This window comes from Polyergus mexicanus, unplaced genomic scaffold (genome assembly GCF_030449975.1).
Source record: "Polyergus mexicanus isolate NDT 795.1 unplaced genomic scaffold, iyPolMexi1.0 SCAF_22, whole genome shotgun sequence".
NCBI classification, from domain to species: Eukaryota; Metazoa; Arthropoda; class Insecta; order Hymenoptera; family Formicidae; genus Polyergus; species Polyergus mexicanus.
Genome location: NW_027223342.1, coordinates 1,311,435 through 1,324,459, shown reverse-complemented (window position 1 = coordinate 1,324,459; position 13,025 = coordinate 1,311,435). Strand labels below are relative to the sequence as shown.

Genomic DNA, 13,025 nt, shown 5'->3' with positions numbered 1-13,025 from the left:
TTCTGCATGGCTGACAGATAACCGGGTGGGAGCATTGTTGCCATGCGTTATATCCCGAATAGACGTAAGGAGGGAACGCTTTATGTTATGTCATATTATTGACAGTTGTGTTCGAAGATTTACTTCTCGAAATAATCGACCAATCGGGACAATGGAATTTTTCACTCTTTTTATCCTGATTGGTCAATCGAACGCTGCTCTATCCAGCGAGATTTTCGAACGTACACTTGAAATAGCGTCACGGGACGGTGTACGGTGAAACTATCGAGCAACTTTCTCGTTTCGTCGCGTTCACATGTTGATAATCTATGGTGTGATAAAGGTTGATTAGAGATCCGAATCGCGCAAAACTGCGCGAGAAGAGTGATGCGCAAAAAGTGTATTCGATGTGATGTTTCGCTGTAACGAGGTGGGTGATGATGCTAACGGTGGATTTTATATCGTCGATTAATTTACGGTGTTCCCCGGATTCGGAAACTCGCTGTCATGATATTGAGGACATTGCGATAGAGGCAGGTTTTCGTCAGCAACACGATAATGCGATTGTTTTGTCGAATTTTTCTTACAAATTCTTGTGATTATTCTCTACAATATGCAGAGATAATCGATTTATTGGGTCAGAATGATCTCGTCGTATCGCGCCGTGATCACACGATCTAGAGACAAAATATGGTTATGAAGTAGAATTTTATAGTTTGTTCTCCCTATAACTGCACTTTCTTATACTCTTACACTTTCCCTCTACGTTCTGTATTCTTTGCATAAATTATATACCTTTAGAATCAACATTACCTACAACTTTCTACATTTTCTTATTTATATTTTATTTACACTTTCCACGCTTTTCTATTCTGTTCATGAATTTCATATCGATCACAATATAAAATTCATAATTACAAACAAATGATATTTTTTTCTTATTATGATGCAAAAATTATTTTTGAAATAATACACATTTATACAAAATATTTACTGTTTATTAGACAATTTTTTAATACTGATAAAAAAGCCATACAATTGCTTGACTGAATAGACTTTTCTATTTATATTGTCAAATAAATCATCTCTTAAAACATGAAATGATAGTAAAACTTATTGTTCGAGATGTAACATTACACATTACAAACAAAACTATGAGAATGTAAGTGTTATAAAACATTTCTTAAAATTTTCGAAATATTAGTGAATTTTGCAAGTAATTATACATTTCTCTTTCTTTTTAAATATATATAAATTTGTATTTATCTTTTCTCTACAGAATGCCGATACAGGCACCACAGTGGACTGAATTCCTGTCATGTCCAATCTGCTGTCATGACTTTGATGCAACCGTACGAAGTCCTATATCGCTCGGTTGCGGTCATACAATATGTCGCGCCTGTCTCGCCAATCTGCATCGCAAGCAGTGTCCTTTCGATCAGGTATGCTAATAATATCAGTGATAATGTATATATGTGTGTTTGTATTGTGTATATATGCTTTATATATATAAAGATATTTTACTTAATACATATGTTATACACATTGTATGACACGATATTATTTCATAAATTATCCTCTTCCTTTTGCACAGAGTGTTATCAACACGGATGTCGAGAGATTACCAGTAAATGAAGCGCTATTGCAATTGTTAGGCAATCCGATTTCTACTGTTGTTTCATCAGCATCCGTGACAAATCAGCAGCAGAATTATCAGAAGTTATTGCCGATTGATCAACATACCAACTATCTGCGGGCCAAGAGTTGCATCGAGGAGCTCGCACTTTACCTCAAGCCATGCCAAACCACTAGCACCACAGGCATGTATAATACCTATATCACTTTTAAATATCAGATATAAATATTATTAATATTATAAGCATTTTAAAATAAAAATTAAACTAAAGTTTATTGTGTAGAGAAATTAAATATAATACAATATTAGAAATTAAATATAATACAATATTATATACTGTTATAGTAAAGATTATTTTAGATTACTGCTTTTTCTTGTAAAGTATATTGTAGCTTGTTAATAATATTTATATTGTAAATATATAAATCGTCGTAATAATTGATATTATTATATGAATTTTGAAATTATTTGATATATGTAGGTATTGGAGGTGGGGGCGGAGGACTAGTGTCCCGACCAATGCAACGTAAACTGGTGACCCTGCTAGGCTGTCAGTTAGTGGAACCAGAGGGTAGAGCGCGCGCTCTGCGCGCTGCCCGCAGCCTTGGCGAACGCACTGTTACCGAACTCATACTACAGCATCAAAACCCTCAACAGCTTAGTGCCAATCTCTGGGCGGCTGTGCGTGCTCGCGGTTGCCAATTTCTTGGACCAGGTAAATTTTATTTGTAAAGAATGAAAGATGCAAATACGAAAAAGCTGTATCTTTTTTATTTATTTTTTTATACATATCGATATCTCCCCAGTTATTCTAGATTTTAAAAATAATTTAAAAATATTTTTAAAAATATTTCTTATATTTAAATGTATCTTAAAATCTTCTTTTTTTCTAGAATTACCTTTTTCTTTCTTGTTATTGTTTTTAGCAATGCAAGAAGAGGTACTGAAACTCGTATTGTTAGCATTGGAGGATGGTTCAGCACTATCGCGCAAAGTGTTGGTGATGTTTGTGGTACAGCGTTTGGAGCCACACTTTCCCCAAGCCAGCAAAACTAGCATCGGTCATGTGGTGCAGCTTTTGTATCGGGCGAGTTGTTTCAAGGTAATATAGAATGAGTATATAATCAAAAGTATTTGAACGCTTTTAAATCAAATATTATACTCTGAAAAAAAAATATATATATACATATATCAGAATTATATAATTATATAAATGTTTAAATGACTATTATCGTTATTATTTCTTTGTGTTAACAGGTGTCGAAACGGGAGGGAGATTCATCCCTGATGCAATTAAAGGAAGAGTTTCGTACTTACGAGGCTTTGAGACGCGAGCATGATGCGCAAATTGTACAGATCGCCACAGAAGCGGGACTGCGCATTGCGCCCGACCAATGGTCGGCTCTGCTCTATGGTGATACTGCACATAAGTCTCATATGCAAAGCATCATTGACAAATTGCAGACACCACAGTCGTTTGCCCAGAGTGTCCAAGAACTTGTGATAGCATTGCAACGTACTCCAGATCCTGGGCAATTGAGTGGTCTCAGACCACAATTGGAATTGTTGGCCGCCATTGATCCCAGTCCAGGTGTGTATATATAATTTTTAAAATTTTAAAAAATATTTCATTATTGGATGAGAGAGAGAGAGAGAGACAGAGAGAGAGAGAGAGAGAGAGAGAGAGAGAGAGAGAGAGAGAGAGAGAGAGAGAGAGGGGGGAGGGGAACCTTAAAACTCTTGAATATATAATTTTTAGAAACGGAACCACCAAGCTTGGCTGAGTGTCGGGCGGCTTTAGAGGCCGTAAGAATAGTTGTAGCTGCATTGGTGGAGTTTGTGCGACAGCACGGAGGCGGCAGTGCCAGTAGCGGAAATCGAAAATCAGCGACACAGGACAGCGGAGGCGGCGGATCTGGCGGGGGTCTATGCCCGAGTTCGGCAACTGGCAAGTACAAAGTCAGCATGTGCAGAGATTTGGCCCTTCGCGGCACTTGTCCGCGATCTAACAATTGTACTTTCGCCCATAGCGACACCGAACTTGATAAGTGAGTCTGCTAATCTACATCTAATACATTTATTTATTTATATGCACAAAAGAGAGAGAAATGATTAAGAATATGAAATATTGAAAGAAAGAATTGATATTCAAATAAATTATAAATAATAGGCATTGTTATCAATTATATATTGAAAGATAAAAATCTTAATATAAAATAATAATAAAAAGAATATTGAATAATAGTTAATTTTTTTTCGACTATTTAATGATATTTTTTTATTGCTATACTATTTGCAAATTGTATAAATAATATCCTTAGTGATATAAAAGTGTCTTGTTGATTTTGTGAATTCTTTTTATGTACAGGTATAGATCGAAGAATCGCAAATTGAGTGTCAGAACAAGTTCGAACCAGGTAGAATCAAAGAGTGAGAAGAATAACAAGACCTTTAATAAACAGAATGGCGATTTAACGGCTTATCATTCTGCCAAAACACATGATAGAGAAAGTGAGTATAATGAATATTTATAATTAATATATAATTTTATAACTAAGAATGAAATATTTGAAGAGAGATACCCACACGCGCGTATATATCATTGAAAAGAAATTGTTTTTTTCTTTATTGTACGCGCGATGATAGATATTGCAAAAAACAAAATTACATTGACCATAAAATATTTCCTTTGAAGCAGAATAAATTAAATAAAAAATAATATGCATACACTGAAATATAATAAATGCCTGTTATTTTATTTGTAACTGTTTCAGTGATCGTGCAGCATCCGACGCCCATTCCGACCAACTTAGAAAGTAACTTAATCGATTCATTTACATCGACCTACATGTTGCCATCTGCATCTTCACAAAACTTACAGCATCTCGGTCTATGCTCTGTGAAAGGAGGAGCTATGGTAGAGGGCGGGGGATCTCCCATCCAATGTACAGGGCATTACATAATGTCACCAGGATCTGTTGCCACTGTCGATTACGGGCCTTCCCCGACGACCACGACAAATCTCGGGATGTGGGACACTCCGCAAATCGTACCGGCAAATCATGTAACAAATGACAAAAAAGTGAGAGAAAATTATTTATTTATTATTTTTGTCTAATAAATAATTCTAACATTTAATATGATAAAATACATCAATAAATTTATTTGATGGTAATAAAAAGAAAGATTTGTTAGATGATAAAGAAAAATTTTTTTTGATTTTTATTTTATTGATTTCAAACTAACAATTTCTTACTTATAAGACAGACTTGAGGAGCAAAAACCTTCAATAATAATACATTTTTAAAGTCAAACAGAATAAAAGCCAAGACTAAGATTTTATCATAGCTGACACATATACATTAATTTTAATAAATAGTTATAACAATTATAATTATATAAATAACTTTAATGAACGATGAACAGAGAGAATAATCTATTAGTATTATTACTAATAATATATTTCAATAAGCAATATAATAATGAAGCTATAAAATAATTTTATAGCAACGAACGGCGAAAACTATGTTGGCAATGCTACTGCAACGTAGGATGGAGATTCTAAATCAGCTGGAAACAATTATTGGCAAACAGCAGCAGCAGCAACTAATCTCACCGCAAATGAAAACGGTAGTAAACTAATCATTCTTTCTTTTTTTTACATTCAAACCTTTATACATATTAAAGAAAATGTATTTCCTTTTTTTTTTTTTTTTTTTTTTTTTTTTTTTTTTTTTTTTTTTAATGTATATCTTTTGTTAAGTTTATAATCTATTTATCTATAACATACATTATTTTATTTTATTTATTATATATTCTATATTTTTCTCTTTAGAATTATGATCTTCGGCAAGAAGGCGATATGTCCTTGACTACGTCTAATAATTTCTCGATATGGGCCGCCGCGAACAGCCTTCGTTGTTCTTCTGGAACAGACTCGCCACCCTCGGCTTCGCATCTATTTGATGATGATACATCCTTTGGGCCCTTGTTGGATATGCCTCCTACAGTCTCTTTACCACCATCTGGCAAACAGGGATCTATCTCGAGACTATCCAAAACTCTGATAAGGTACAATAATAATAATGATATGTATGAATAATATATAAAATTATATCAATAATATATTACATATATAGTAAAAAACAATTATTAATCTTTTAACTGAAACAAAAGAGGGAGAAAGAATTTGATTTAAATTGAATTAAAAAATGTAGTGATTTAATCCACAAAAGATTAAAAAAGAACTTTAAAATTACAATACGATTGGAATAATTTATATAAAATACATATTATTATAGATTATTATTATTGTTATTGTTCATTGTTATATCTTATATTTTACTATATTAATATATTTATTTATTAATATTACATTAATGTTGCTTATATTTGTTTAATAATATTTAATATTACTGATAACGTATTGTGATCATTATATTTTTATAATTTAAAAATAACATGCAATATTGATAATATTAGAGCTCCCTGTAATAGACCTCTGCAACACTTTGCAAGTTTCTACAACGAAGGGATTGGACCTAGTTCTACGCAGTCCGCTACATTTAGGACTCCAAACTCTGTAACTTCTATGTATTATGGCAATCAACGTGAGTGCGAAAATAAGATGTGTGTGTATGTGTGTGTTATAAGAATTATATTACATTTATATTATATTTTATATTATATTATATTTAATGATAATTCGACAGATGTGATTTTTATCAGTAGATCATACACACATATACATATATACTGATATAATTGATAAAAAATAATATTGCAGCATACGTGACAATTGGTGCAAATGGTGGTATACAGTCCATGACGCCGACAAACCCCGGCGATGGCGGTGGCGGCAGCGGTTTCATGAGTGAAAATTACATCACTCTCGGCCGCAATATCGTCGCACCAGAATCGCAATTCTCGAGATCGGAATATATGTCAAAAGAGTGAGTAACGTAGAACATATTTGCATATATGTATATATGTGTGTTATTGCATAAATATGTTTTAGTTTGATCCTCGAATCGCAAAAGGTAAAACAGCAACTCAGACATCTCGAGAAAAAACTTAATGATTTAAAGGTAAATCATCGTGCTTCATATTCTGTAAAACATGAAAAATATTACCTAATTTACACCATACATGATATAATATATATATTAAGTATAATATAATATATTAAGTTATCTGATACTGAAAATTGAAAAATTCTGATAAATGATAATTTTTTTGATACTTTTATTAAACTGATATTGTATTTTAGCCAAAGAATTCATTACAAAATGTAGTAGAAGTAAAATCGTATATGTATTGTTTTCTCTGAAAATCATCTTTGCAAATATTTGACATAAAAGTTGATATCATTTTCTTCATCATTAATATATTTCTATTCACATATTTTCATTAATATATCTTAGTTAGCAACGCAAGGAGCTACTACTTTTTTCACGGCAGGCGAACGACTGGCACAAGAATTGCAGATGATTGAAGCGGGTATCAGGGAAGAGAAAGAGACATGCGAAATTGGAGCTGCAATCCATATGATACTGGTACTAGTACCACTACGTTTCCATGGATCCAGCAATCCTCTAATGATTGGCTGTCAAATCAGGAATACAATCAGGATTATAAAATTGAGGAAGTAAGCTACATCCACATCATTATATTTGACTTTATTCCAGAATTTATTTAATAAGAATGCAAAAATAATCCTTATATTTATTAATTTTTATTGAAGATCAAATTTCCGCTTTGTCAATTTTATTACGTTATTTTTTTTAAATTTATGTAAACAATTACAGATTTGATTAAAAATTATATCTTTTTATTGTGCTGTTATGTATCAAAATATGAATTGTGAATCAATGTTGCTTAATAATGATTATAAATTGATGCATTCAATATATGATTTCCATTAAGAATAATTTTTATATCTATGATTAATTGATTGATCAAGGAGGATACGTACGAAGCGGGAATCGCGAACGACATGCGGGAGTTGGAATTGCGATGGGAATTCGAGTTGCGAGAGCAGGAGAAGCATTGGTCCAATGGAGGTGAGAAGGATATTACTACTACAGCCACTACAACCACTACCACCACTTCCAAGAATAAATAATATTTATTTATTCTACTCTATAACATTATATAATCTCTCCTCTTTTTTCCTATTGACATTTTTTCCTCGCGTTCATCTTTCCAGAAACATGTATTTTTGCATGTCTAAATTGATCTCCCTTTATAACTCCGTAAACTAACATTGATAGAAAATAAGAATTTCTTCAATTCGTGAAGAGATATATAAAGTACGCGCAGAGACCTGCGAGAATTTAAACCTCTTCAAATATTTTTATTTCAATTAATTTACAATACCATATATAATAAAAATATAGAAATTATAATTTTCAATAGTTTCACATATAATTTCCAAATTAATAATTAAATCAATTATATATACACATGTTAAGCATATAAATTTTTGATTGTTGAGATTAAGCAAGATTCGATAAGTCATATTCGAATGTATGGCTGCACACAATCAAAAGAAAATGCCAAAATGGATTAAATTCATATTGTTTATTCAGCTAAATAACTTAATATATTTTCTAATTTTTCAATTAGATCTTTTTAAAAAAATCTCTTTCATCTATATCTTGGACCTATCTCTTCTTTCTAGTTTAGGGAAGACATAAAAAGATAAGGTAATAAGATTAATGAAGGAGAAATTTATGGGGTTTGTTAAAATTTAGCAATAATATGTAGTCAATGTTTTATAAACAATGACTCGGTGAAATATGAAAACGTGTAGACAAATATATTAGATAATGTATTTAATTATATACGGATCGTATACTCTCCATCGATGATACGATATTATATGCAAATATAATAAATAATACATTCGAAAAGAATGCTGACTGCTTGACCTGATCGACAAGGTTACATTGTCTCTTGCAATGATGATAATAAATAATAACAACGCGTTATTATATATTTCATGCTTATACATATATTGCAGATATATTATATACTACAAAAGAAACCGCGTTCCTTTGGAGGACGTTCTATTTATAGAATTTCTATATTCCGAAAAGAGATGGAAAGAGAAACGAAACCATCCTACCTCGATATATTGACGACGGCTCCTTCTATATGAACATTTTATTTCAAAACATAATTAATTTTTATAATCAAATCTCTGAAATCTCCAGAAGCGCGCAAATAAAATCTTTATGTATTTATTATTAAAAATTAATAAAGCTTGAAATATATTTAATATAATCATAATTATATATACATGATAAGAGATTAATCTGTTTCAAATTTCCGCGTATGATATAGACATATAGATCTTTTTATATATTTATTATTAAAATTATTTGTAACATTTTATATTTCGGGAAACGAAGGAGGGGAATGTGCGAATTGAGGAGCCGTCTCGAAAGAGGAGAGTCTCGTTATCTTTTTAATAAATCGTTGCATCCAAATAGTCTCTTTTTTCTATTTTTACGGAATAACAAAGAGCGATAAAATAACAGTTCCAGTTTTAGTAGAAGCAACATTTATATATATATATATATATATATATATATATATATATATATATATATATATATATATATATATATATATAGATGAGGAGGTATCTCATCTTTATCTTCTAAGCTTTCAGAACGGACTATATGTTCGAATAGAAGTTATCGCTTTTTTTTCTTTCTATTAAAAGAACTATCGATAATTCGAGTTACTTTTTTTAGCAGTAGTATATATGCATACATACATATGCATACATGAGGACAGGAAACCACCTTAACACATGAATTTATGCACATATCGAAGCATATATGCATTTTCCATATATGCCCTGACATGTATTTAAATTCATTGTTAAGGCATTTCTGTTGCCGAATATGTTTATATACATATGTTTATATAGCATAAAATTAATGCGTTTTGTGTTCTTTTATAAATTATTGGATTATTAATTGAGTTATTATTCTTCCAAAAAAAGAAATATGCTAAATGAAATCGGGAAATTAATACATTATCTTTTTTCTTAAATTTTATACGGAATAAATTTTTGTATCCATTTATTTTACAAATTGTATGACAAAAAAAATAGTTCCGATACTAATTTTAGAAAAATAGGAAGAGCGTGAAAAATTAACGCGCATTAATCTTTTTTCTAAATATTGGATAAAATTAAAATTATATATATTATTTTACATTTTTATTTTTGATACTTAATAAAAAGTGCAAAATAAAATAAACAAATTAACGTATTAATTTTTTGCACACATTTATCTTTTTTTTGAAACATGTAAGAATTTCACATAGTGCTAATTTTGTGACAATAATTGAATCGTTTAAAAAAATGAAGAAATTATATGGATTTTGTAATTTGATTGATAATGTTTCTGTTATTAATTAGATTTTTATTATTTGACTTCTTATTAATTGTTAACTTTTAATTGAAATTAACATATATATATATCAATAATATGTATTTAATCTTAATACTATTAATCATATATATGTACATGCATATGAGTTTCGTATGATATTAATGATATCGTATGATAATTATTTGGAATTAATTAATTATAGCAAAATATCCAATTAACTGCAGATTTTTAAAGAGTTAGCCTAATAAAAAAACTTGGTGCAATTTTCATTCGTTTCTGTTTATTATTATAATGCAATAATAATTGTGCATACGCGCGCGTGATAAAAATTGTTTATTACCAATTTTATTGTAAATTTTATTTATATATATATATATTTTTTTTATCTTGCTATTTATGTGCGGTATATAATAATTATGTAACGGATGGCGTTATGAAAAATTTCATTAAATTTCATTTTTTCTTTAATAATAAGAACTAAATTTATTCTCTTGAATAAGATTTCTTCAATTATTTTCTCTAACACAGAGATATATATTTTTAACAAATATATACAATAAGATAAATAAAATAATATTTATATCTCTTTTAAAGAAAGTGATTTTAAAAATTAATATTTTCTTATTTAAGAGATAATTTTATTTCTTGAAAAAGAAAAGTATATTTTTCATTGAAAGAGAATATTAAAAGAATTTGTTCTGGTACATCACTGCTAAAAATTAAAAGAATCTCATTTAGGGGAAAATAACATTTTATATTTATACATATATATATATGTATGTATATATGTATATGTATATGTACAAGAGCCACCCTTGTCATATAATGTATGGCAGGGATTATCCGTTAATCCGTTATGTATATATATATATATATAAGAATCATATACCGCCAACGTCCTTTATTCTTTCTTTTTTACTATTGTTCTCTATATATAGAAAAAATTTGTTATAAAAAAAGAAATAGAGAAAAAATGAAGAGAGGGCTGTGTATAAAACCGAGATTCGCAAAATTATCGAGAATTGATAATGAAAATAATTCTTATGCTTACATTATTCGATAATTAATTTTATTAATTATTAAGATGTAAAATTTAATTACATTTTATAATGAAATTAATTTACTAAGTTATTAAATAAATACGGTAATAAAATTTGAAATCATAATTAATATAAGAAGCTATTCGCTAAGAATTATTCCAATGGATAAAAGTGATCTCTCTTATGCTTATTAATTTCTTTAAAGAGTCATAGGAGAGAGGGAATAAATTTAAATTCCATCGAAATTTTGCGAATCCTGCTTGTGTAAAGAAAGAAAAAGAAGGAAATACATCTGGAAGTAACGAGTGCAACGCACGATGCTGTGTTTGTGCAAAATGTGCTTCTGATTTAATGTAATATTGCATGTTAAACATGTCGCCAGCTCTACCACTGTGTATGTACAGTTAAGATACATACGTGTCGATGATGGTACGATATGATTCTATTTGATATATTAACTTGTTCTTTATTTGAACATTATAATAATGCGATATTGTATAGATAGCGATATCACATATCGGGAAATATGACGATATATTATAGTCACTCAATGCACACTTGCCACTTATCAGTACAACAGAGACAAATTTATTCACCAACGGTAAATCCGTCGCTCCTTTAATGCTAATAATTATATAATTGCGTATAATATAATTATATTAAATCATATTATATTATATAATCATATAATATAATTTAACAATAATTATGCGAATAATGGCAAATCACAACATTGTAACAAAAACTCATGGCAGAAATTTATAATTAATGTTAAGAAACATTTATAATTAATTAATGTATACTCCATCCCATGAGAGAGGGAATAATTTCAATTATTATCTATCAAATTTGTCTATAGAGAAACTGAGACTAATTCAATAACAATAGATACTGAATGTGATGAGTAGCTATGCCTAGATATCGATAGATAAATAACACATTTAAAATGCATCACGTGTATTCGCTATTGAATATATTAAAGAAAAAGACTCCTATTTTTATTCAAATCACTAGCCAATTTCACTATTAAATGTACAAAATCGAAATCATTCTCTCATGAGACAGTGTATACACTCTTATAAAATTATAATTAATTATAAATGATTAAAGCGTTAAATAAAATTTTATTATAGAAATAAAATTTTATTCTACTATAATGGGTTATTTAATGAAATAATTATAATAATAAAAGTATACTTTTGAGAGAAAGGAAAACGAAATTAATTATTATATGTTGGGTTATGAGATATTTAATAATGGGAGAAAAAATGATTGTTTTATAAAAATTTTATAATTAAGTATAATAAAATAATGTAACACATTTCTCTCTTTTATACTTTACTATCAAATTATTTACTATGAAAAAATTCCATGTATATACATGCTTATGAATACACGCACTCTTCATGTATTTCTCAACGACTGTGTACTGTAAGTGTGAAAGTGTAATGTATAAATATATTTATTTACTCAATATAATATTATTGTGTAGTAATATTTTCCCTACTTATGATTTCTAAAGTAATTTTTCTTATATATATTTAAATATTCTCAATGTAATGTATGTTTTCCAGATGAAAAATTTAAGCGAGTTGTACTTTCAGTTTTTATTAATAAATAAGATTTTCTTCTCCACTAAATTGATTTGAATCTCCGCTGAGTAAATATTTATTTGAATATTTGAAATGCAAACTTTGAATTTGCGCCAAACTCTATTACGATATATATATAATCTATGCCATTCTTTTTTTTAATGTTATTTGTTTTAATTTGTTTTTTTATTTTAACATAAATACTCAAAATATTTTATAAATAAAATACTTATATATAAGAAATTAATTATTTATGTACCTAAGACAATATCCCCCTCTACAAATCTTTATTTTAACAGATTTATACACTTGGATTAAATTTCAGGAAATTGCTGATCTATAGTACTCTGCGTTGATACCACTGCTT

General features: G+C 29.1%; 1 protein-coding gene across 1 annotated transcript; it reads left to right on the top strand.

The window, feature by feature from the left end:
* The first annotated feature begins 292 nt into the window (after window positions 1-292).
* On the top strand, window positions 293-7,825 carry Roq (RING finger and CCCH-type zinc finger domain-containing protein roquin). Its single transcript, XM_070312491.1, is given in 17 exon segments — window positions 293-512; window positions 1,259-1,421; window positions 1,574-1,799; window positions 2,097-2,330; window positions 2,542-2,717; window positions 2,873-3,206; window positions 3,375-3,663; window positions 3,984-4,126; window positions 4,390-4,697; window positions 5,123-5,245; window positions 5,451-5,686; window positions 6,098-6,225; window positions 6,402-6,567; window positions 6,633-6,702; window positions 7,039-7,123; window positions 7,126-7,262; window positions 7,578-7,825. Coding segments are annotated over 16 exon segments (2,979 nt in total). The 5' UTR covers window positions 293-512; window position 1,259; the 3' UTR covers window positions 7,740-7,825.
* Window positions 7,826-13,025: the final 5,200 nt, after the last annotated feature.